The 26,117-nt window shown below is 38.0% G+C and overlaps 1 protein-coding gene across 2 annotated transcripts; it reads right to left on the reverse strand.

Annotated features, from left to right (window-relative positions):
- On the reverse strand, positions 3,296-26,011 carry CAB39 (calcium binding protein 39). Of its 2 annotated transcripts, none has more exons than XM_021395440.1 (9): positions 25,839-26,011; positions 23,424-23,580; positions 15,836-16,000; positions 11,910-12,028; positions 8,904-9,072; positions 8,150-8,209; positions 7,481-7,546; positions 6,432-6,575; positions 3,296-5,707 (listed from the first exon to the last, which is right to left on the reverse strand). In XM_021395440.1, exons 2-9 carry the CDS (start codon positions 23,535-23,537, stop codon positions 5,519-5,521), a joined length of 1,026 nt encoding a protein of 341 aa, XP_021251115.1. In that variant the 5' UTR covers positions 23,538-23,580; positions 25,839-26,011; the 3' UTR covers positions 3,296-5,518. The 2 variants fall into 2 exon arrangements, with proteins under 2 accessions (XP_021251115.1, XP_021251113.1); XM_021395438.1 differs by lacking the exon at positions 25,839-26,011 and adding an exon at positions 24,259-24,355.

The following is a 26,117-nucleotide window of genomic DNA, read 5'->3' on the forward strand; positions in this document are numbered from 1 at the left end:
CCATGTGTTACTAATGACCAGAGTGCAATCTGTGGCCAAGGAAATTTAAGTTATACCAGATGAGACTAAAAGAAAAACGTAGCTCAGAAGAAACTGGGCCAGGAGAAGGGAATTCACCCAGAACCCATACAGAAATTTAAATTACCCCACAACTAGCTTTCTGTTCATTCCATTGTTCCAAAGATATAAAGGGGGAAACATTTTCAGATCAAAAAGTAGCAGTGAAGATTTAGTATGTAGGTTGCTCCAAAAGTAATGCCTACTATTTATTTCCATGGAAACTACAACCAACACAAAGAGCGCAGCAACACTATTTAATAGAGCACATTCTCAGCTACAAAACACTATTTTTCAACACAGTCACCACCATTAGCTGTGCATTTTTGCCAGCAGTGAACAAGAGCCTGCATGCTGCACTCATAAAAATCTGCACCAGTGGAGGTGATCCACTGTCACTGTCACCACAGCTGAAACATGCTTTTTTTCCTTTCTAGGACATTGCTCTGATACGATTTATAACCAGACTGAACCCAAATCAGTATTGTTGCACATCATAAGGGCCCCTCAAACACTAAACAAATACAGCACAATTAAGTCCACTGGATTTCCCTGCTGCTCTGTAGCCTGAAGTAACATTGTAAACACCCAGTTCAGCCAATGAATTCTTCTTCTTTGTGAGATTTTTCTCCTACTTAAAGAACAATTTTTGAGCATAATATGTGTATATATTTTTTGTAATAACATATTACTGTAAAACCTTAAATGCTGTTTTCATGTAATACCTGGATATTAGCTGACATAGCCCAGTAGGAAATTCAGCTGCTGCAAGCCTAGTTTTTATCTAGCTGAACCTTTAGCAATTTTCAGTATTTCTCAACCTCTCTGGATGGCCCCAAGCCTGCCATTTATTTTCTTTTCACTTAGGGCTAGGCTTTCTCTTAATTCCACATTATTTTTTTTTTTGAGATACTGATTCCAAAAATCTAATATTTATCTTCACAGGACAGCATATTCTTTTCCTTCCTTCCTTCCGTACATAATCTCTAGCTCAGTCCCTTAGTTTTAAGATCATTAGGAAAACGTAAGGCAGTCTAGTGTCACATCCGATGTGTGACACGTTCCCATCTCAGATGAAATGCTGTGTGCTGGGTCACACAGCCTCAACACTACCTAAGTGGAAAATTCTCCTGCAACAGACAATGAGGAAATCTTCAGTATAAGCACTCCATTTACGAGAAGTGTCAGAAGAGCAGCTCTGGCCAGTACGCTTCTGAGCAAGAAATAAAAAAAACCCTTAGTTTTGCTGTGTAATTCAGAATCTGCAGTATGAGCCTTCTAAAAAAGAGCTTGCATTTTTTAGACAACGTTTTACTGTGAAGACAACACACTTGCCAAAAATCTTGTTACATGTTGGCTATATAACTCAGGGCTTTGTGCTGTTTTGTTGTATTCTTTTTTCAATAGATAAGTCATCAGATGCCTGTAAATGGGAAGCAGAACAGATCTCTTTTTTCCAAGAAACAAACAGTTTCCTTCAAAGAATGCAATATACTGGTGTCCCTCTCCACCCTCCTTTCTAATTTATTTCCAATTTTGACTGCTGCCTCCAGTCACACAGGATTTCAACCAGATCCAATCACTTGTAAATACAGACTTCACACAATGGCAACACCTCTTTACAGATTGAGCTGAACACCAATTTGAAAAGATGACATGCAAAGTAATAGGGTTAATATTTCTCATGTATGGTAACAACAATCGATCATAATTACAATATGCTGAAAAACCAAAAGAGCGAGCGTAACCTGCCCTAGTGGAAGGTGTCCCTGCCTACAGCAGGGTGGTTGGAACTCAATGATCTCGAAAGTCCCCTCCAACCCAAACCATTCTATGATTATGAGTCTATGAATGCTTAAAACAGCCTTGCAATGGCCAAAACCTTTGGAGAAAGAAGAGCCAAAGTATCGGGAGAAACAACCAAAATGCCAACAGAAAATGAAGCCATGCACCCAAAGAGATGGCATCAGCTTCTGTAACCAGATGTGTATGGGAGAGCACTGGGGACAGGGAAATTATTCAACCGAGCAGCCAGCAAAGGTCTGGAATAAGGCGGAAGAGTAGCAACAAAGGACAAGCAGATGAAGTTGCTTGCTAGGAACAACTTGTCAGGCCTCGAAGAGAAGCAAACTTACTGCAGACAGCTTTGTCCATGACCTGTCCCCACGTGCTCCAGGGCAGCTTTGACTCCGGTTCTCAGAGATGTCAGTTCACGCACCAGGTCCCTCTGCTCAGCTCTGCAGGGAAAAGACATTGTGCAAAGTCAACACATCTCTTTGCTCTCCCCTGCCTTTCTCTGTCAGCTGTGTCAGCCAAACACTCATGCAGCAGAATGTAGTCCTTCCCCTCATAACTTAGCAGCAGCCTCTGAGGGAATATATACTGCGGTTTTATACAAAGGCTCCAACAGGTGAAGCCACTGCTGCAGGCTGTAACTGACCCAGTATTTTTGTCTGCAACATGGGTATGTTCCCAGCAGGAAACGAGATTTTTCAGTAATTTTGACGAATCTCCATCAAAAAAATGGAATGTTGCTTTTTTCCAATGTAACACAGTGATTCTCTCAACCATGCCACTCTTGCCTAACTCTGCCTGTCACATGCCGACAACAGAGGCAGACAGCCTGGTAAAAACATCAGAATATTTCCTAAGGAAAGAGGGACAGTCCCACAGACTTTTGCTCCTGAAATTTGAAAGGAAGGGCTACAACCACCAGGATTTCACCACTGCTGATCCTGTCAGGCCCTGTCTCTGGAGATTACACAAGACACAGCAACTCTTCTCTGCCCTGGGTCATGCCAAAAGGGAACAGAATCAGCAAAAACCACGATGCATAGGCAAAAAAGGATATCTACAATTAATTAAAACTGATTATATCTCCAACATCACATTTTGTCTTAGATCCTTATGAATATTTTTTAGAAGCTGGAGTTTTTCACAGTTTAGTATTACTTAATATGTAAAAGTGAGAATGTTGAACACTTCTAAAGCAACAACGATAAAAAGACTCACACCCACGAGAAACCCATCACCTTCAGAAATACAATAAAGCACACGCTTTTCTTCAAAATTTTATTTCAATTTAAATTATGGGGCCAGCCAGATTTTTTTGGATAAGAAACTCATTTTCCTCAGGAGAAACGAAATGCTACTACGGAAGAAGAATTACAATTGTGTACATCTCTTATTTAAAAAAAAAAAAAAGCACAAAATCAAAATCCGCTCACATTTAAATAAGTTTTAGTAATATCCTTAAGCCTTCAAGCAGATAAGAAACCACTTCCAGAACAATAGTTGTTTTTTTTTTTAATATGAAGAGCACATCAAATGAGCTTTAATTTAAATACAACTTCTTTCCGAAAGCCAACATTCAAATGTTTTCACATATTAAAGAAGTTACCTTAGCCATTACTTCCAAGACCTAATATAGAGTAATCTATATCCCAGTCCAAATGTTTTCACTTCTTTACACTTATAAATCTTTAGCACTTCTACATTTTTCTAAAGAGGAAGCCTTACGGTGAGTAACTTGGCAAATAATGCTTTCTTCCACTCAGCTACAATAAACCAAGAAAATAATAATCCGTTAGTACTGAACTACAATACCATCTTGTGGCCAATTCTGCCTGCCTGTGTAAGCCATCTCCAGGAAGAGTCAGCTCTTTTCCTTCCAGTAGGCAAAATGAATCTGTTTGCAAAGGACACATTAAGGACCTGAAAAAGGCCAGTCAAAATGTTAAGAGAGATTTTAAACTACTGGGTGAAAACACTCAATTTTCTGGAGCTATCCAACTTCCCTTGTGAAGGCTTTCAAATCGGCTTAAATGTCACTTAGGAGTTTCATCTTGCTGACTGCAAAATATTTTAATTAGGAGGAGGACAGGAAGCAACAAACATTTTCTATAGCATTCTCAATCAGATTCAGCCATGCAGAATTTTAACTTTCAGACTCCAATCCATACGCTTGGTTGGTTGTGATCTTAGCATTACTATATGATGGATGAATACAACTTTAATAACATTGTTTAGCTATATTTAGTAGATTCCTTTTGTACGGTCACAGTAACAAAAAAATGGTGCAAAATCAGTTGTTTTTTTGTTTTTATAAATACTGATAGTTTGCAGCATTAAAGAACAAAATCAACAAAGGAAAATCATTTTGTTACTCTAGGACATCTAAGTAATTATGTTTCTTGAAGTCAGAGGGAATTAACTCATTCACTTGCACAACTAGTTAACTACTGTAAGAAAGGAACGATGCACTGCAGGCTCCCCAGAAGTAAGAGGAATCCATATTAATTTAGCATCACGTTTGCCATCTGCAGAGCTGGTGAGCACAATGCTAGTTTAATTGAATAAGGCCAATATTATCCAGTAAGAATCTAGTAGGAAGGGTTCCAGTTCTCTACGTCAGCCTACCCTAATTGATGGCACCCCGTTAGATAAGTGAGTACAAAGAATTTGGTGGTGGTTTTTTCTTTTAATGCTGCATTACTTAAGATCATTAAATCAGCATTTCCATGTGATCTGAAGTATTCAATTACATATGAGCATTCATTTTGCAAAACTCAATATTAGGTAATAGTTACAGACTAATACAATAACATTCCTCTGCTGTACAAATTAAATCATATTTTAAAGAAATGAGCAGCCTAGGAGTTATATACAAAAGAAACCAGCAAGCATCGTTGAAATGAAACGCAAAATGTCACTGCTAGGTCTACTCTCTGAAATACCTTTAAAGCAAAATTAACAAAACCCCTTAGAACATATTTCCAAGTTTACAAGTCAATTCTCAGAAAAATCAAATCATGTCCAGAAAATCTAGAAAGCAGTGAAAGGCATATATACATTTTCCTTATGAACCTTGAGTTTTCATTTTTTTAAAAGTTGCTAAGTTTCAATATCAGTTTATTTGCAAGACAACTGTTTATCCCAATAAGCTCACATCTTAGATACATTTCCCCTTTGATTACAAATAAAGCACTGCACAATTATTTTTTTTTTAATCAAGGCATATAATCTTATACTATGGTGCCAAGTATGCACAGGTCACGTTGTGCTCGTATTCTCAAACAAGGTAAGTGCAAACATACAGATTTATTCAGATTTGCAAGCATGCAACCTTTTACTTAACTACATTAATACCTTCTTTCCTAAACCAAACTATTATCTATATGTTTGCGTTCATGAACCTAGAATCTTTCTTTTTAGGGCTCATAAAACAAGCAGTGTCTTTGAATTCTGAAATGACACAAATATCAAGAAAGTCCACATTGTGCAAGAAAGCAGCAGCTATGTTTTTCAACTTGGACTAAAAAAGAAAAAAGAAAAACAAAAACCGTTCACTGAACAGCAGATTAGCAGTAATGTTCCTCATGAATCGATAAGAGTGCCTGATGCTGAATATCTAACAGCAACTGCTGAATTTGGGTTTAATATTATAGGGGTTTTCTGGAGATTAAGCTTCTTGCTGTGCTGGTCTCTTCAAATCCCTGATCTGTTTAACTAAATAGGTCTTCTCATCATTAAATTGTTCATCCTCGGTCCTGTCATTCTGAAACTTGCTGAGGAACTCAATGAGTTTGGTCTGGTTCTTTAGAAGGATGTCTAATATAGGCTGCGTCTTGTTAGGGTTGGCTACAAACACCTGCAAGGAAATAAAAGGTATTCAGTGTAATAGTGAGAAACAGGAGGCTGAGACAGAAAACAAACCTAGCCAACTAAACAGTGATGACGATAACTTAAACGATGTTTTAATTATTCAATATTCCAAACTGTACGCAGAAAATAAAAGGGTGTAAGTAAAACTCTTACTTTAACACTGATTTTTTAAATTAGAACAGAAATCAAACAATAGCACTGAAGTAAATTCAGACTGTAGGAGTTATTAGACACAATACCCTCTGCAGAATCCAGTTCAGACATTCTACAGTTAAATTCTGTAGCAAATGCATCATTCCATACTATATACAACATCAGATGGATATATTAAAGTTCACTGGAAACTTTTATACCTCAAGCTGTTACCCTAAGCTCTTAGTTATTTGCCTGTACACTGCAAAGACAGAACATATCTTTTTAACATGCAAACAACATTTAGGCTTTGAAATTTAGCTGAATTGATTAAAACATTGCTATTCTTTGTAGTGTCACACAGCACGATGAAAACACTTTTAAACTTCAAAATAATTCATGCTTCCCTAAAGTAACGGATTCCTCCTTATCCTATTGCACTTCATTTGAGGCTCAGCTAAGTAGTTTACTCAACTAAACAAACTCCTGGTGGGTTTTGTTAGGTTGCTGTTTTAGTGGAGGTTTGTTTATTTTATTTGTGTATATTTACGTGTGCATATGCTTCTTTTTAAATTTACCTTAAACACATGAAAGGCCTCAAACTGAATGTTACGACTCTTGTCTCGTAGAAGGTTCATCATTAGTTTGAGATTTTCAGGTTTACTGATGTATTTTGTCATAATTGTGAAGTTGTGTCTGTCCAGTAATAATTCACCAAGAAGCTGGAAGTGAAAAACAAGGTGAAAGAAGAGATGAGAGAACTTTTTCATAAATACTTTCAAACATGCTGGGTAACTGACAGCACTCTGTAAAAGCAGAAAAATTTGAACTCAAACATCCTTTTTCTCAACATGCAACTGCAAAATCTCCTTTTATTCTCCCTTTGTTATGAATTGGAACTGAAATTCAAAAAAATCTTTTCAATGCTTTTTTTTCCCCACAACTTCATTATGTTTTCCATTTACATAAAAGTTATATATCAACCTTAAGAATTTGGTAAGAAAAGGGAGTTAGTAATTCAAGTGAGAAATATTTGTACTTCTTTTGCTACCTTTTTTCTCCAGGAAGGATGCAAACAAAGACGAAAACCTCAGAAGATTTTATACACATATTTCCTCTACCTTCTGAGAACATATGCCAACAAACAAAACACCATAAAGCTCTGTGAAGAACACAGAACCTCTTACTGTGAGGAGCACTGCTGTAGGAACAATACGATATCCCCCAGAAGTACCACCCCGGCTACAAATTGGTATATATATGATATTTATATTCAATATTTATGACTAACTTGGATGTAACATTAGTATTTCACTAATTATGTCATGCGAGTCCCTTTATTAAATTATTTAATAAATAATTAATAAGATTTGTTGGAGAGAAAAAAAAGCAAACAGAAATAAACCCTTCCATACAGTCACTTCTGCATGGAGAGTGAAATGAGTCGGCGTGTGCTAGACACTAAACAATGGCAGGACTGGACTACAGAAAATTAACTGATCTCAAGATCTAAGTAAAAAAAAATAATATTGTCCAAGGCAGTTACTTGTTGTTTCATTTAGTCAACTCATCTTGAAATTAAAGGCACTTTCCAACTTTGCGTTGAAGAATAACAAAACTGCCTTACCTTAAGTGACTGTCTCTTTGTCACATAGTTTTCCGAATGAAGTAACTTCTCGTATTCACTGAAGAACTAAACAACAGAACAAAGAGAATGGTTAAGACCTTTCCACCTGCTACAAGTGCTTTTATTCCAAATTACTATAAAAAACTGGAGGAGACAGAAATTCACAAACAAAAACGTAAGCAAAATCTGAAATCTCAGTAGTTTCCTAAGTCACTACTGTATATGCTTTAAAAAAAAAAAATTTCTTTTAGGAGACTACAGTGTTTGGATTGCAATGTGTTAGAGGCAGTTATGTCACTGTTTCTTAAACTACAGCAGTTCCTGGTACTGAACACCGCTCATTAATTTCAGGAGTCCCCGGAGATGGACAAGGACGATCTTGCAGTGTTTCGTTGTCATACTGTACACACAAGGAAAGAGACTAGGAAAGGGTTCCCTCTAGTGGGAAAAATGCGTTCTCACTGAACTAGGTTTTTGCCTCAGCCCCTCATTTTTACAGTTTTCACGTTCAACTGCAAAGTCTTAACTTTATCACTTTGGCAGGAATGACTGATTTCATTTGGTTTAAATTTCCAGAAGGCATCTAAACAAGGAAAAAAAACACAGATTCCTCTTATTTGAAGATACACAGCACTACAAAACTCTCAATAATACCGTGTATTTGCTCACCCTATCGTAATGCTGTTCCAAAAATTCTGCACTTAGCAACTTGTGTCTTGTAAGTAAATCCTGTAAAAGAGCACAAAACAGTATGATCACTAAAATATTTACATGTTACATATATGTTCTGAATAAACTGTAGGTACACAAGACTCGCGCATTCCTAAGGGCCTTGGCATCAGTTAGGAAAAGTCTGCTGTGTTTTACGTTAATTCACACAGGTCTGTAGAATTAGCACTGAAGGATGACATACATGAATCAAAGCTACACTCTTCACAGAACTACACACAATCAAGAGGCTAAGACTCAGTATTTGATACTGATAAATGTTACGCTTATAGTCCTGTAACTATTTTTGTTTTCTTTGGGATGTTTTTGGGGGGTTGTTTTTGGTTTTGATTTGTTTTAGGACACAAAGAACTCCTCCCTAAGTATCAGCATCAAATATACTCAATGCAGCTTGCATGGCTGGAAACAGATTTAAAGTCTCCTGGCATGAAAGTACACACGTACTGTGTTAATGGATGGTAGTTTACACATTGTTTTAAAAAGTTATTGGGAACAGAGTATGCATATTTGAAGGAAGGTCTTGTGTTCTGAGAAATAAAGAAGAACAATGTCCAGCATTTGCACCACACCAGTATTTGTATTTTCCTCTCTCTCTGTGTGCCTATTTTGCTCATGAATGTAACACACAACATCTGAGTTTACGTGGTGGAAACAGAAAACTACAGAAATTATTTAAACATGGTATGGAAATTACCTTGAATGTGGCAAATGCATCTGAAGCAATGTCAAATGTTGACATCTCCACGTATCTGAAGAAATCATAGAATTGTTCTGACCACAAGATTATTTTAGCAAGCGGTTCGTGCCTGATGCATTCTCTAAGCATTATCCCACAGTTTAGAGCAATTTCTGGAGATTCGTACCTGTTTAAAAAAAGACAAGAAGAAACCCGCAGGTTCTTTATAAATACTTTCAAAATGCTACATTGCCAATTACAATTTTCTGTGCTATCACATAAACACAAAATCAGAGAATTAGAGATACTTGTTTCTGTATTACGTTTCACTTTGAAATACTTACCTGAAGTATTACTGAAGTCATTGCCACTTTATTGTCAAGTTATTACCGATGCAAATTACTTTTATAAAATGAGAAGACTAAAAAAAATTCTTTCTTCATACTCAAAATTGGTTTCTTTTTTTTTTCCGTATTGGTGCAAATACAGACATCTGGGAATGCTGTATGGTTACACCCAATAACAATTTACAGAAGATTATCCTTAGTATCAGCTTTGACGCTAAATGGTTAATAATACTGGACAAAAATTCATGGCCACCATTTCATGAAACCATTTCTCAGCACCACTCTATACGCATGGGCTTCCAGCTTGAGCTGTTGGCAGAGTCCCCTGATTTTGAGGATATTACAGAACACCGTTCTCTGCACCTGAGTCTTTACCACCCCAAGCAGAGTATCTGCAGCTTCTTACAGGAATCTTCTGGAACATGCTCATCATGGAATTACAGAATCATTATAATTGGAAAAGACCACTAAGATCATCAAGTCCACCAGTCAACCCATCACCACCATGCTCATCACTGTTTTGATGAAAATGACGAAGCTGTGGGGATGGCTTTATTTAGAATTTGTCACTACACTTTCTTGGCAGGCTTTCTTGCTCAAATACAAACTACAGTGTTCTCTCAGTTGATTTAAGCATATGCCAACATCAGCTGCCCAAATTTCACAACAGTCTAAGATCCATGCGATAGAAATAGACCTCAGTGCTTGCTACTAGCTCCTGGTGTTCCCAAGCACACTAGCAGCAAGAAAGCGGATGAATGCGGGCCTGCCTTTCTGATACTAACATCAGCAAGTTGCAACATAAGCTATCCTGATCCCCAGAGAAGCTGTGGCTATCCTTACATACCTGCTTCTGAACAGTTGAAGTCTCTTATACAACTTTTCACCTCCCACCCAAAAAGATCTTGGTCCCAGTTCATCAGAAGCTGATTTCAATTCACCAGCATACTTCTGGAGAAAAGCATCATTGTGTGTACCAAGCACTAATTAAATTACCACACAAAACCATTTGCTTATGAATCAATTTTCACATTAAATGCTGCAATACTTTCCTATTCAACTTGTCATGAAGACTTGGAATCTACTGGACTTTTTGCAGCTCACCACAGAGCTTAAATTTGCATAAATTAGACTCAGATAGATACCAGATGTAACACTGCAATCATTAAAGTTAATTAAATGCCCATTTCAAACATCCTGACTTATGAATACGTTTCAACAATCCCTCTGAAGAGTGACAACACAGTCTAAAAATTAGGACAACTGTGTCGCAGCCCTCATTCAGTCACATTTCAATGAGAGCACGCTGAGAAAGAAGTTCCATCTCTCTGCATCTCAAATTCATCTTCTTTTTAAATTGCTTTGAAGAAGTACTAAACCAATATTCTCTTTCATGTTATGCCACAATTAACAGTCATTTTGTCCTTCTGCCATCTACATCTTGCTTCTTCCCAGAATCACAGCTGCATCACAGGGATAAAAAAAATCACAGCACCTCTGGCACTGTACATCTTACACAGTATTACACTGAAATGGCCTCAGGCACCATGTATGAGGCAGGTTTCACTCAGAACTCAGTCAGCTTATCCAGCTACTACCATGAATAAGGAGGAAGGAAAGGAAAAAACAAAATAACGCTTCCTGTTTAAATTTTAAAATATATTTGGTTATCTTCACATTTCAGAGCTATCACTGTAACATAGGCAAATGTCTCACTGAAATGCATGGCCCTTTTCTTTATCCCCCAGCTATCCCACTAAGTGGAGTAAGTACTTCCCAGCTGCAGTCCATGGAAGCTTCCTGAAGTAACCCTACCCAGCAGCTTTAACACAGAAGATAAAATGAATACTTGAAAGAACATCTGAAAAACAGGTTTTTGTGTTTTGTTTTGTTTTTTAAATATTGATATGCTTTCTGTCCTAAAATAACACATTGGGATACCAATTTTCAGAACTTTGCTTATTAATGCTAATAGAAATGTGAGCAATTATTTTTTACATGGAGAGAGCACACAGAGTCAATTTTTAAGAAAATCTTATTTTAACGAGAAACCTCTGAAAATACATTTTTGCTTTCACATTTGAGATCCACAACTCTAGGTGTGCAACCATGTATTCAGTATGGCGCTGCTCTCCAACACCCAGCACCACAAAAAATACGAGAAGAGAGGAAGAAAGAGTAGTTTGGCACGTACTGCGTACCCTGAGTCATCCTTTGTTTGGTCTTGTGACTACAGGAATATGAATCACTACAAATAACATGCGTAAGACAAACTAAGACCAGGGAATAGGATAGCAAACTGGAAAGGACAGGGGTTAAAAGAAAAAAACAAACCAACCCACCACGTCGTACTTGATAAATGAGTGAGTTCAGAAGGAAATGACTTCAACTGGATCATATAATGTACCAAAAGGAGAATGTTTGCAATACCCCAATAAGAATAATTTAGGTTATTATCAGTTCTCAATTTTCAGTCATATTTCATGCAGAAGTATATTTCTGGTGTTTATTACTCAAATTTTCCTTTCCTTAGGGGAAGTAGCCCTTAGACAAGAACAACAAAATCAAGCATGCTGCAAAGGAAGAAAAAAACATTTCAGAACTCAGTGCTTCTCCATGACCATAAAAACTTCTTACTTCATTAAAAAAGTATATTTATGCCTCACAGCATACATACCCTTTTAATAGCATGAACAATATATTCTGTTGAGTGCAGATGTATTCAACTGTGGGAGTTCTTGTACCAATTTGCCTTCTGAGGATGTTGTTGAAGATTTGAGCGACATCTTTTTTGCCCTGTCAAAAACATGAGCAGTTAAACACATAGTATTCAAGTCCACTTACACATTATCGTCTCACACACTCATACCATTGTGAGTTCTGCAGTTCAGTCAGCCTCTGTAGTCCGATCTTAGTCAGATTAAATACTATTTCTTTTCTTTATACTCATTTCAAATACACCAAAGTGCTCTAAACTCTAAAAGCCAGAAGTTCAGCCAGATCACAGGTTAACTGCATGAAGAAATAAAGCCAGTTTAGATTTCATCTGACATTCTGTGTAGCTTTGGTCTGCTGGACTTGTTTTATTCTTCTTTATTGGTTATTTTTGCTAATAACATTGTTTTTTAGCTGTGCTCCTGCCTCCAAGTGCATGTCCTCAATATTCCATTACCCCCTCCCTTCTCTGGGAAGGCACAATGCCACCATCCATTGTCTGTACGGCACTTCTGCCTGCAGTGTTAACATCCTATTTAAAACTGGAACTTTCGGAGGTAAAACAATAAATAAAAACTACAAAGAGAACTCACCCAATGACCTAAAATACAAGTCTCACATTTTTCAGCAGACACGGTAGTATGAATGAGAACGAGATGCTGGAATTCAGCACAAATTATACACACAATGTTAGCACCAGATAGCATAAAAGTGGTTGAAAATTTTATCTTGAATATATACACACTTCTTATTTACTTCTTCTCTGACTTGTCAGAACACAACTAAAGATGCCAAACTGGTATGGACAGAAAGCCGACTATAAACATAAGCACTTTTCACCATCATTCACATACATCATTTAAAAGCCAGATTTGTGCAATTAACCGGCAATCTGAAATTGCCATAAAGACAACTTCAAGGCTACGTGTTGTTAGCTGTAATCCAAAAAAAATCCCAGGCAAACTTGTAATGCACCTGGACATGCAAATAACGCTGTCAAGCAACTCCACAGGAAGGATTCCTGAACATCATACACACAGAGACCATATGCAAACCATTTTTCTTGACAATCTCTATCTATCCAGTATTATAAATTCCCTGTGTCACATTATTAAGTTATCAAGTAAAATTCACGGTGTATTTAATTAGCAAGCATTTAGAAAACAATAGAAATTATTCAAAACTAGTGCAGTTTTCTAATCAACATAAAGAGGACTGTGTAAGGAAAAAAAACCCAAATGTTTGTAACAAACGTAGGAGGGCTCTAGTTTTACAAATGGCATGTTTGTGAATTACCACGGACGGTTTGAGGGACTGTTGTTTTCAGGATATAAGAGTTTGTTTGTAAATGCTTGTTTTCTCAATTACAATTCCATGGCAAGCCAGCTCAAAGCAACACCAGCACTCTTTGTTCTGAAATGACTAGAGCAGTGTTCCAGAAACTGCTTTACTCAACCTCCACATAATCTAGTCATCAACTCTCATTCACTAGCATTGCTAGTTTTGCTCTACACCTCACAGTTTCCTTTGGATTCGGCAGCAAGAACAGCATTTCCTTATTATTCACCTAAGTGAACCAACCGTGGTACACAGTAATTCCAGGCCTAGTTATTGTTAAGCAGCATGCATTGCTAAGTGACCTCATGGCTAACAAAGGCAAACAGGCACCGGCCCTTGTGCCAACAGTCACGACTGCAAGAGGTGAGAGTAAAACTGTGCTGGCATTGTCTTCCCAGCAGAAGGATTCAGGCTCCCTCACGCAAAAGGCGTTTTTGTTTTTGTTTTTTTCCCCTCCATTTCAAAAAAAAAAAAAAGAACAAAGAATACAATTCTACAAGGGATGCCATCTCTCCTACGGGCACACTAGCACAGATCAGCGGGGAGATAACTGGAAAGTTCATAACTTTGCTAAGTACGTGGCTTTATTCACTGCTCTACTTGAGAAGAAAACTTCCAGTTACAAATACCATTTTAAACAGGCTGTTATACCTAGCAAGGTTCTGACAGTCACAGTTTCCAATTACAAGATTAAAAAACATTAAGTTTTTGCTTGTCTGTTTTTGTGTGTGTGTTTTTTTTTAACCATTCTGTTCACATTCAAATACATTTGAGACAGTTCAAGAGTCTGAGCAAATGGTCCCTTCTCTATTAGCTCACCAAAGACATCTTCAAGAGCAAAGTTTTGACCAAAAAAAGAAGGTATTTCCTTCATCTTTGAATAATTTCAAGCTTTGGAGAGGCAAAGGAAGTACCAAACACTAAACTCAATCTCCAAGTTCAAGAACCAGCAAGAAACAAAGTTTCTATCTCTCCCTGTAATCAAAAAATCATTGAATACAGTAAATTCTAAATCACAGAGTTCTGGGATATGAATGCCAACATCTGATTGACTGTTGTAGATGGGAAGCTAGCGCAGGTCTGGAGTACAGGTGTGTTGACATTAATTCTAAGAAAAACAATAGCTGGTCAGTCTGCCAGATCTCATCCTTAAAAAGCAGACAAGGCCCAGCCTAGAAAGCAATGTCAATGACTTGTTTCTCTAGGGGGGAAGATAATATCCTCGTGTAACAAAGTAGCAGAAAGTCTAAAGCAGGAAACTAATTGCAATCTTCTTAAGTCCCTTTAGGATAAAATGAATAGCTCTCTTTAATGAGAGCAAGCTTGTACAAATTGTTATTATTCCTCATCACCAGTAGATAATGAAGGTTTCCTTCTCTAAAAACTGAGCTGAGTAAACACTGAGCTGATAAGAATCTAGAGGTCAGCAGAATCCAGATGACGTCTCATGATTTCCTTTCTTTGGCAATTAAGGGCTGTCATATTTCAATATTCTATCTCAACTTTCCCAGGTCTCCTTGCTTACTTAACAACCTGAATGTTTTATGTTTGCTGTAAATATTTGCACGGGTAGGGAAAAAAAAGACAACCATATCACAATTAAACACAAATCAGAGGCAGTTATGGGTGGGGTGGAGGGGTGAGAGGAAAAGAACGGGGAAGAAAGCTATTATTTTGGGAATGTCATACTACAATAGGACTTTAAACTGTTCTGTCTGCATCACGAAAAACTTGGTTATGAACAATATCTTTAAGCAATCTTAAGTGGTATGGCCTTTATGGTCAAGGCTGTGGAGCGCGATACACGGGCTTTGGCTCCTTTCCTAGACAGCCACACAATTCTTGTGGGACCTCAGGGAAAACAGAAAAATCCAATTGTGCTGCAATTTCTTATAACTAAATATGGTGATTTCTCACTATGGAGTTGGGAAACTAAATTATTCTATGTGATGCGGTGACAAATGTCACACAGAGGTTTGTATAGAGACACACTTGACTATAAATGTTGCTATTTTGAAGTAATCAATAAAATATTGTTGCTTTTTAATATATAAACAGAAAAAGTAAGAAGAAAGAAAAAGGTTGCATCATTTCTAAAGAGAGAAGAACCAAAGACTTGGTAAAAGGAACAGCTTTACCTTAAATATTTAAAATTATTCAAAAATGTTATGGTCATTTTCTTTTCAAAGCAATTTCACAAGATGAGAACACAGATATGGCTAGTAGTACTGTAGCTTGTGTTCAGTGTGGTATTAGTACAACAATTAAGGATTATGCCATAATTTTAACAGAACCATAGCATCACGATCAGTGGTTTATCTACTTCAATTCTGTGCAGATTATGTACCTAAATTCACTGATTTTATATTCAGTATTTGCTTAATTTTCCAGATAGTTTGGAATATTTAGTTCCCTTTCTACTGGCTTTGTCCCGGCCAGAAAACAAAAGCTGTAGATCGAAAGATGTTTTAAACCAATTAAAATGACGGGAATTCAGATGGATTCATTTTAACATATACAATACATGAAATACCAATTTTCTTTTCTTACCTCAAAATCAATTAGCTGCAAGTCAGCTACGAGGGTACTAAGGAGACCACTGTTGTACAGCTCCTGAGCAAGCTGTGCCACAGCTTCTGTCTGTGGTTCTTTTTCATTTGTGCCATACAAGATTTCTTTCATGGCAACAAGGTTTTTTGAGACCTCCTCAGTGGCCTGAAAGGGGGAAAACAAATAAGTTAGAACACAGAGAAAACCATTTGTCTTTGTAACTGCATATTATTATTCTTATCAACTGCACATCTCCATGACAGAGAAAAAAAAAAATCAGGAAGTGACAACCTGTTAAGAAAACAATAGATAATCTTTCTGCAAATAAGGTCGTTACGTGTTATTAAAAAATAATGAGGCAAAGACAAGACAAGCGATTTAATTAACAAGCTATCAAAAGTAAAATCTCTTCTTTTTTAGTGCCTCTAAGCTTCCCATTCAAAAAATCCCCTAAAGAACAGTGACAGCATGAAAGGAACTGGACAAAATTTCCATTCTGTAAAACAGAAGTACACAGGATCAGACTGGAAAACATGTGAGAGATGAGTGCTTGTCTAGCAAGCTGCCCAGAGAGACACCTGCACTCCTTCTGCAGATTTTGCACACAGCAGGTCTCCTGGCAAATACCAGCCTCACACTGCAGTCACTATGCACAAATCTTTCCAAAGGAAAACCTGGAAGAGAACCTTACCCAATCTTCAGGTTCACTCAGCATACAAGAACAAACTGGCAGCCAGACTCACAAAGAGTGGGTCTTCCTAAGAAAACGTTGATACAGGGGACAAACAGAAGCATCAGACGCTTCCCATTTGAAGTCCAGAAGACATCAAGTGTAACTGCTCACACTGGGAAGCCAGTGCAAGGCATGCCTGTGGCTCTGTTGGACTGGAGCAATGTTTAGCAGTGGAAGCAGAGATCTCATAAAAGTAAAAATCAGCAAGAACACTTCTGAACATCCACTACTGAATCTTAAAACACAGTTATCTTAGAGGGGAGAGGGAAGAACTACTTTAACAACGTATGTTTGTATAGCTTGGGGATAAAACACTGAAAAATGATCATCATATGTAATTGGTCTGGCCATATTACATTAGTTCTTCACGTGCCTAAGAAGTATGACCAGTCTGTGAGTGCACTCATTTTTAATAATTAGATGAATCTGACACCTAGGTATGCATACACTCTAAAGTATTCATTTGGTAGCTCATGGAAAATTAATAAAGGGAAAGAATGAGAACTTTCTGGATACTGCCTGTCTTGTAAGGGACATGCAGGAAGATCTCTCATCTGTGGGTTATATCTAGAGAGGCTTAAGCATGACCCATGTGCTATTAAAGATGAAGCCATTCCAGCTTTGCTAGCTATGCAAATAAGGATCTTGTGACCTTTAAGGAGGCTTTATATCATTCTTTGCTCCTCTACAACTTCCACTACACACTGCCCCCATTTTCTCGCTAATTCCAGTTCCTATTCCCAGTCGTCTGCTCCTTTACTTAAATTCCACAGGATTTTCTGCACACTGTTAATAAGACAGCAAGAAGCAAGCGTTCATTTTGACCGCTTAGACTCATGGCATCCCCTGCAGACACAGACTGAGAAAGCCAGCTTGTCACATTATGCCACAAAACTGCTCTATTTCTTTAAAATTCAGAAGAATGCACCTTTACAAGGAAATGAACAGGAATGTCTGTCAAACGTGGAGCTATAGAGAGATGCCCTGGAAGCACTGCTATCAAGAAAAGAGAAAGAAGCAATAAAGAATTCTACTGTAGTTTGTCCCTGCACAACAATTTAGAAAGCAAGATGGGAGAAGAAATGCTGAGGTTCGAGAAGCTGTTTTAAGCAGGACAGTGGCAACATTGACAGTGGCCTGCAGTTAAGAGAGCCAGTGGAGAATTTATTACACTACAAATCCAGAAAACAGAACAAGCCCTTCCAACGACAATAATAATATATACAGGTTCTCCCTCAGCATCAGGCCAAGACGCTGTCAGTAACCAAAATACTTACAAACCAGCACAATAAAGTGTTTCCAAACACTGCACACTTTCTTAAAAGAAGCCTTCTGCCTTGCTACAACTGCAAGAAGAGACGCAAGGACCTGAATTTATTATCCTCATTGTCTTCACAACTGCCACAACGATCTGTATGTGCTTCACTTCAACTCAGAATTGCCACATTGCTCTAGTGGTAAGGAACAGCTGAGGTGGGAAGGTACCTGAAGGTGCACCACTGCCTGCTCCAGTAGGGCTGGAGCCGAGCAGCTCCACGGCCGGGCGCCCCTGGGCAACCACTTCTAGTATCTACACTGTGAAATCCTATCTTAAAATAGACGTGCTTGTATCACTTCTACTTAGTCAAACTATAACTTCTGGATACACTCAAATATAGAAATCTATGTATTGTATCAACCACCAATGTTTTTTGATGCATGACACATCTGTAGAAGATCCCATTTCTGTATTCCTTCCTCATCTACCTAAAACTCAGAAGGACTAGAAAGAAACTCTTACAGACTTCTAGAATCTCTCTCCACTCTGCTGCATTCCAAGAATTATTGCAGATGCACAATGTGCAGAGTTAGTTTAGCCATCTCAGCTGCAGAATGGAATTTAGTTAGTTACACCTGAAAATAGAATGCTACAGTAAATATCACATCAAGAGTTAAGTGAAAAACTAATTTAGAAATTCAAGACAGACAGGAAAAGACTACCTAGCATTGCTTCCTAAGATACAGATACCGAAGTAATCGCCCAGCATGCTGCCTTCTTTTAACAGGAAAAAAACATCTCTATAGAAAATCAAAATGCACAATGACACTTCATCAAGAAAAAAACAACAACGAAAACCAACCCAAGATCAAAAGAAAAGTGGAATTAATCAGATACAACATACGCATTCTGATATAACATATAAGCAGGGTATATGTTATATATACAGAATGTATATGTATATTATATAGATACTCAATACTGAGAGGGAGCAACCATGGGGCAGAGACTTAGACAATAATGCTGTGACATCTCCATTTAAAATTCAGTGGTGTCAGACAACAAACAACGTCTGAGGATAAGTCAGACTACAGAACTAAAAAAGGAAGTAAAGAAACAAAGAACTTTGTGTTTCTATCTTTTTGTCAGTGATAGGAAGGTATTACTTAAAAACAAGACTCCATGATGTCACATGTATGACTGCCACACCAAAATTTGTTGCATGGCTTTATAACTCCAAACCACTGTGGTTTATTCCATTCTCTAGGGTATTTCATGGATATTCCCCAAATACCAAATGCCTCATTTAGATTTGTACAGCTGCAATACTTGAGTTTTATGACGAAATACTTGCCTTTACTTACAAACCAGTGTTGCTCAGCAGGCTCTAAACCTATGGCTGTTGTGGCCACATCAAGAATGTGATTAGAAAAACTGTACTACTGATAAAAACATTCACAAAAAATGCAAATTACCTACAGTTTTGAGCCTCTGCTTAGCAATCATTTCGTCTAGCCAAGAAAATTAACAAAAGCAGCAAATACTATTTTAATAACTCCGTTTAAATGGATCTGATTTTGAAACTCTTACGAAAGCACAGCATACAGTTCTGTAACATGCGTGATGATCTATATCAATGCCACTAGTTTAAAGGCAAAAAATGCTCACACCAGTTGTCAGCAGACATCTGCCACAAAGAGCCCAGTTCAGTTAGTAGAGAAGGCTGTCTTTTCACTCCCTGCTTCCAACAATTAAAAAAAAAGAAAAAGAAAAAAAGAATACCAACAACCTTTGCCCCTTACTCAATCCTTTGAGTTGCTAATCAAAGCCCCCTGCAGTTGGCAAGGAAGAGCACTTAACCTTTAGTTTTCTCTCAACCATGGCTTAATGGCACAAATGTGCATAACAAATCTAAAATTTCACTGCTTTGTAAATTTCAGTGTTAGCACACTGAATAAAATCTGAATCTACATCTTTGGCACCATGACATTATATTATAATCTGACAGAACAATCATATAAAATAGCATACTGCATAGTACTCTGTCCACTGTATTGAGCTGGTAAAATTAAAAAAGAGAGAGCGAGACCATCCCCTTGAATTTCATTTCAGCCAAAAATCTGTGCTGTTTTTGGTTTTTTTCCTCTTTTTCTAACAGCCAACCTGCACAAATTAACAATGTGGCTTAAACTATTACCAGAAAGCCAAAACTGAAGTTGTCATGAGCAGGTTAACCCAAGGTCAGAGGGCAGGGAAGAATAAGTCTATTACATGAGTAAATGTTTACCTTCAAGACGGTAAATGTGTGCCACAAATTAAATGAAATGGTAGCATAAAAATAAATGCTAACGTAAGCCAAAGAGGAGGAAGAGATGAGAATAAAATACAAACTAATAGCTCACGAGTAGGTCCAACTTATATGAAAAGATTTTCCCTTCAGCCCATTTCTGGAGAAGAAAAAAGAAAGCAAGGGAAGGAAAACTAACAGCATATATGTTGACCATTTTTCAGATATAAAGCACTTGTCTTTTCAACTTTCAGAAGTGACCCTTCAAACAGAACAAAAGACGGCCATCCATTGCCTCTATCCTAAGTAACAAACTGCAGTCAATGGTCACTCAGCCACGGTATGGGAGGCACTGTCAGCAGTGAGACACAGTCTGGTTTCTGCAGGCACTTCAAATCTCATTTCCAAAGTATGTACTGCAAACCCAAACAATGTTCCAGAATGACCTGGAGAATTACCTGGTTAGTTCTTCCCCAGTATGCACACAGTTAACAACATGCAGATTAACATGCAACAAGAATTCGCTTCTCAAGCTTCAGATTTCTATTTAGTAAGCAAATTTTGCAGTGTTACGGGGTAGAATGTTTCATAATTGCATAAGATGCATCATGACCACTACTGTTGTTTCACATCTTTTTGTTCAAATAATCCGAGGTAATCAAAACTGTAATTAATCACAGATTTAATTTCTAGGGAAAATTATTAATATATATATATATTATTTATTTTTATTTTTTTACAAATCTGTATTTCCAAGCATGCTTGGAAACTGTCGGAATCCTCTGCATAACAGAACAGCATTGAGCTGCTACTGCGTGGTAGGAACTACCCTGAACTGCATATTAAAAGCAAACCACTGTCATACTGCAGTAGAAAAGTACTGGTTTGTCTTTAGAACTCAGACTTAATGTATAAAACAATACAATGAACTTAATTTTGTAGAAGAAATACTTAAATCAATGATTAATTTTGAATTGTTCGGTTCACTTCAGCATATGCTGAAGTATTCATAGTCTAATTTAAATACGTAATTTAAATTCTGCATGTCCAAGAGTAATGAAGATGCAACTGTGTATACTTAAGAAACAACGTAGTGTAGGACAAGTAACACACACACACATAAAAAAGCAACACCCAAAAGGGTGTTCTCACCACAGAATGTAGGCAACGCGGCAAATGCACCATGATACTCAGCCCTGTGAACTCACTGTTGTTATCTGACTGGCTACAAAAGCACTAACAGGCTGGATAGGAAGTGGGCATGAATTCAAGACCTTTAATCGGAGCTAGACCTCTGAAGATATGATTGGCTTGTAATATAATGAAAAGCTTTCTCTATCAAACCAGCAAACTATCTAAGAACTCTAGATAAACTGCCGCTACCAGAGTCACCTTCACAGAGGTCTTGGCTTGGCAGCAAAACAATTATTTCCTGAAGAACCCACGTAAGGACATACGGGAACAAGCATTGTGAAAATTCAGATTCACCAGCTGATCTCCTTTGTGAATAATGAGGATGACAGAGGCCAGCACCACCCACCTCAGTCTTGAGAATGTCAGAATTTAACCCTTCTCACATCTAACCTGGTGAATTTGTCTTGTCTTTCCTCCTTCACGCACAATGTATTGCCTCTTAAGATACAGGATGAAACCCTATAGGCTTAGTACATTACTTCTTGTCAAAGACAGCTCATAAATGAGGTCTTTAAAGAAGATGGAGGTATGGGATTAAAGACCAGCAAGAAGTTAGTTGTATGTAATAATCTGTAGTTAAAGCATCAAGAACAAGGCGTGTGATACAGTGCACAGCTATGCACAAAGGAATGAAGCTGGCCTGTTTCCTATTAGATGTCTACACAAAAAGAAAAGATGACACAAAAGAGCACAGATTTCAACGTCAAGCTACATATCCAGGAATTAACAGCGAGGTTGATGTGAAGGAAGCAGTGCCAAGTCTCATTCTCACAATCCTCAGAAAGCACCTACTCCTCCTTCTCATGGCAGATGTCTTTAATAGAGAAAGAACAAAAGCAGCAGCTAATGAAAATCCTCCCAGCTTTTGTGTTAATGCTCTGTCATGAACTAGGAAAAAGAACAGAACAAGACAAGAGCATGCACTCTGCGCAGGACCACGTAGCCCTAGCAAGACAGAAAAGCATCTAGGAAAAACTACTATGGTACACTGCAAGAGATCTGGAACATATCACATCCTGGCACTGGGGCAGAAGATGCTTCTCCTACAGAGTATCAGGATAAAGATGGCCATACAGTTAAGATCCAGATTCCCTTACACTTTCAGCAGTAGCGCCAAATCTGGATGAAACGATGCGGAGAGGCTGGCTGCACTGTGCTTAGAAATACTGTCGAGCATGGAAAAGTTTGTGACTAACTCCTGCGCTTGACTCCATAAGGATGCCAAGAATGGTATTTACAAAACAGTTACCACTGGGAGAGCATTCGAGGAGCATATCATAGCCTGCTTCAAAAGCTGGTGGATGGGAGGAGGGGGGTCATTTTCTTGTTTTGTGTTTTGGTTTGAGGGGTTTTTTTGTTTGCTTGTTTTTTGTTTTTTAAAGAAGTGTTGGCATCCACACCCTGGTACTAAGCTTGAAGAAAAAACTTCATCTGAACTGTAAATAATCCCTGTTAGACGAGTCAGTAGGTAGGAAGCAGCTGCACGCAGGCTGAATCTGCAGGTAATTTTTAATAAAGCTATCAAGATTACCAGTTGAGAAGTAAATGACTGTTGCAAGGCAGAGACCCTGAAAGACAGGTACAGATTCTGAAGTAGCAAACCACCTTATTTAAAGGACACCGCAGTAGTACAGGAAATTTACACTTTGCCATCTTCTTGTGGGCTGAAGAAAAAGCCCACAGGAAAGAAAAAGAGAGTAAGTAAGTATATACTCTACTGATAGCCACGGGGTCTCAAAGCTGCTTGGTTTTGCTAACAGAGCTACTCTGCTCTGCGACCACTCACACAGCCAAGTACAGAAGTACAGCAGTAAAGCCACTACAGTGGGCATGAGCACAGGAACACTGTATAGCTGTGAGCTGCTTATTATTATTAATACCTGGAGTGTCCCACAATTCCAAGACAAATTATTTTAAGTATCACAACAGCTGCCAGTGGTATAAAAATGCAAAGCCAATCAACATGAAATACACTATTTCACAGGTACATCATAACCTGTCCTTTATCAGAGTATAAAAAAAATATCCTAATTGGTTCAGAGCAAAGAGCTGTAAATTCCCTTTTTTTTTTCTTCCATTTAATTACTGTTTAGCAAGGTAAAAGTCCCAACCATACCTTTTCTGCCTTCTTGTCAGATATATCCTGCTTTTCTAGAACTGCCATACTTTCCTTCAGGTTCTTCACTATGTCTGCAGGAGACTTGTGGGATTTGCCAAAGGGGAAGGGCATGATTGCGAGCCACCAGGTCTTCCTTCTACAGCTCCTGCTTCACCTGGAAAAGGAAGGGGAAAAAAGCATGTCATAAATAGAAGCATGAGGCCACTGTAACAACACGCATGAAGAGAATACAGCAAAGGCATTCATATATGGAATAACCACACTTCACAGTTAAACAAGAGCTTGCCATCACAAACCTATGTGATAATTGTGCTTCTAATTCATTTAATGCACAAAATACAGAAACTAACAATTCACATTAAAATAATTACATTACGGGAAGAAATTGAAGAGTACATTAATTATATCCAAAGCCACTTACGGTACAAAAGCCCCATACAAGCAAGACTAACACGGGTAAGTTACTGCAATTAATGCCATCAAGCAAAATACATTTTTATATTAGATTTTTGACACACAGCATTGTGTCTCAGCTGCTCTGCAATGGCTGTCCAGGTACATACTTTTATCCATACTCATTCCACAACAAAAGCAAAGCCTACTTAGTGCAGGAGCTAAGAGCTCCATGCAGGTGAGCCTGCAGCTTACACCTAGGTCATAACACTTGCTATGCCCAGACTTTCTTGTGCCAATATTGCTGTAATTTCATGCTGAAATAGTCTCTCCCTGACTCGTTTCATGGGAAGACAACTTTGTCATCAATACCAAGAGCTTAAATGAGGCACATGGAAACATTAAAACTAAATTTCTAATCCACCTTTTTCAAACTTACGGTAGCAATTTTCCTTGCTTGGAAATACTTGGCTTCTGCAACCAAGTACGTTTGTTCCTCTGTATATTTACATATATATATTCACTTCTGTGTACAAAATAGACAAATATTATTGGTATAAATGAGTGTACAAAAGCTTTTGTTACCAAACACATATGCCTCCACTTTAACAACAATAAAAATTTCTTACAAATTAATTTCATAAAAGAATACACTTCTAGAACTCTAATCTTGATAGCGAAGAACAGGAAATCCTGCATTCAAAATGCTGCCAGCACTGCTTGGGCTGGACTCAAAAGGCAGTTGGAGCTGACAGAGCACAGATTACAGTCATTACAAAGAAGAGATATTAGCCTGAAATGAGTAAGTTCTGCACTCAGACAACGCCAGTGAGGTTATTAATGAGCCAATCATAACCAGCACCCTTCTTATCTAACACCAAGTACTTTGATCCTTGATTAAAACACTGGCTCATCTGCTGTAAACTTTATTAAACCTGATCTGATCCACTCATGTTACACAAGAATTAAAAATATTGATTTTATGCTATTTTTGAGTTATTCTGATTTTTAACGCAAACAATCTGGGCTGGTCCAAGGACAGCAGCTAAAAGATAAAAGACAGAAGTAACCCAATCCTTAGCCAAGAAAGTGCCCATCAATCAGCGCGTCAGGTAAGCAGCTACATGGATGCTGGCTTCACTGCTTCATGCCTACCACAGCTGACAAAAAGTGTAAGTTAGGTTGTTTTTTTAAATCAAAATACATTCATATGAAAGGAAAAAATAACAGCACAAAGGTAGCTGCAAGATCCATCCACCAACTACTTCCATTCTCTTCCAGATCACAGATACTCTGTGCTCTCCGCACTACCAAGAGGTTGTAAAAATGAAACTACAAACACCGGACAGATTCCCTAGGAGATACAAACCAAGCACGCATCACTCCTTAGGCAAGAGGATTTTATGCCTCAACTTTATCACTCGTGAAAAGAAGAACAGGGAAAAAAAGCCACAGGAATTCAAGTATTTCTCCGAGAGAACAAAAATATGGAAAAACAAACTTAGAGTACTACAGCAATACGCAAAGAGAATAGGCAGAACACAGGAATATGTCTGTCCACACACATTTCATCGTCACAACTACATTACTTCTAATCTAAAAGACAACATGGATAACATAACACACAAAGAACAACAGCAAATAACCGTTTTTAAGATCTGCCCAGTGTCTAGGCTTGCAAAACGGGACTTCCCTCCAGAGACTGCTCAACTGCTTCTTCATATTAAAAATAGTCCAACACTGACTTATGAAACGTGCCAGCGTCTGCATAAATTGTATGCACGAGTCATAAACAACTTTATCTACTAGCAGATCTATTAGAAGATAGCATATATTTATACAAAGCATTGTTCCCATATCAGGTACGTTTCTGAATGAATTTCTCATAAGCAATTTAGAAAACAAGGGAAGGAAGAAGGCAATCCACACCCTGCATTACCAAAGGTGGCATTTTGCTTCAAGGTGTTTCATTTATTGTAGATAACGGAATAAATATTGTTTCTATTTCACTTGTATTACCAGAGGGGATGCAGCAGCACAGTCAGGAGCATCCTTTGAGGCCTGAAGACTGAAGATCTCACCAACCCCGGGCAAAACTGTACTAACGGACCTGTGCCCATTCTGCCAAAAAAAAGCTGGAGCAGCCCCTTGTCTCTCAGGGATATGCTTAACACAGCTCTGAGAACACACACCAACTGTTCCTTCTCAGCCTAGCAAGCCACACCACCACCCTGCAACAACAGCACACTGCAACAATAGACAATGCCAACATCTGTGTGAGATCGGAAAGAGCTGCCA

Source organism: Numida meleagris, chromosome 4, assembly GCF_002078875.1.
Source record: "Numida meleagris isolate 19003 breed g44 Domestic line chromosome 4, NumMel1.0, whole genome shotgun sequence".
In the NCBI taxonomy this organism is placed as follows: domain Eukaryota; kingdom Metazoa; phylum Chordata; class Aves; order Galliformes; family Numididae; genus Numida; species Numida meleagris.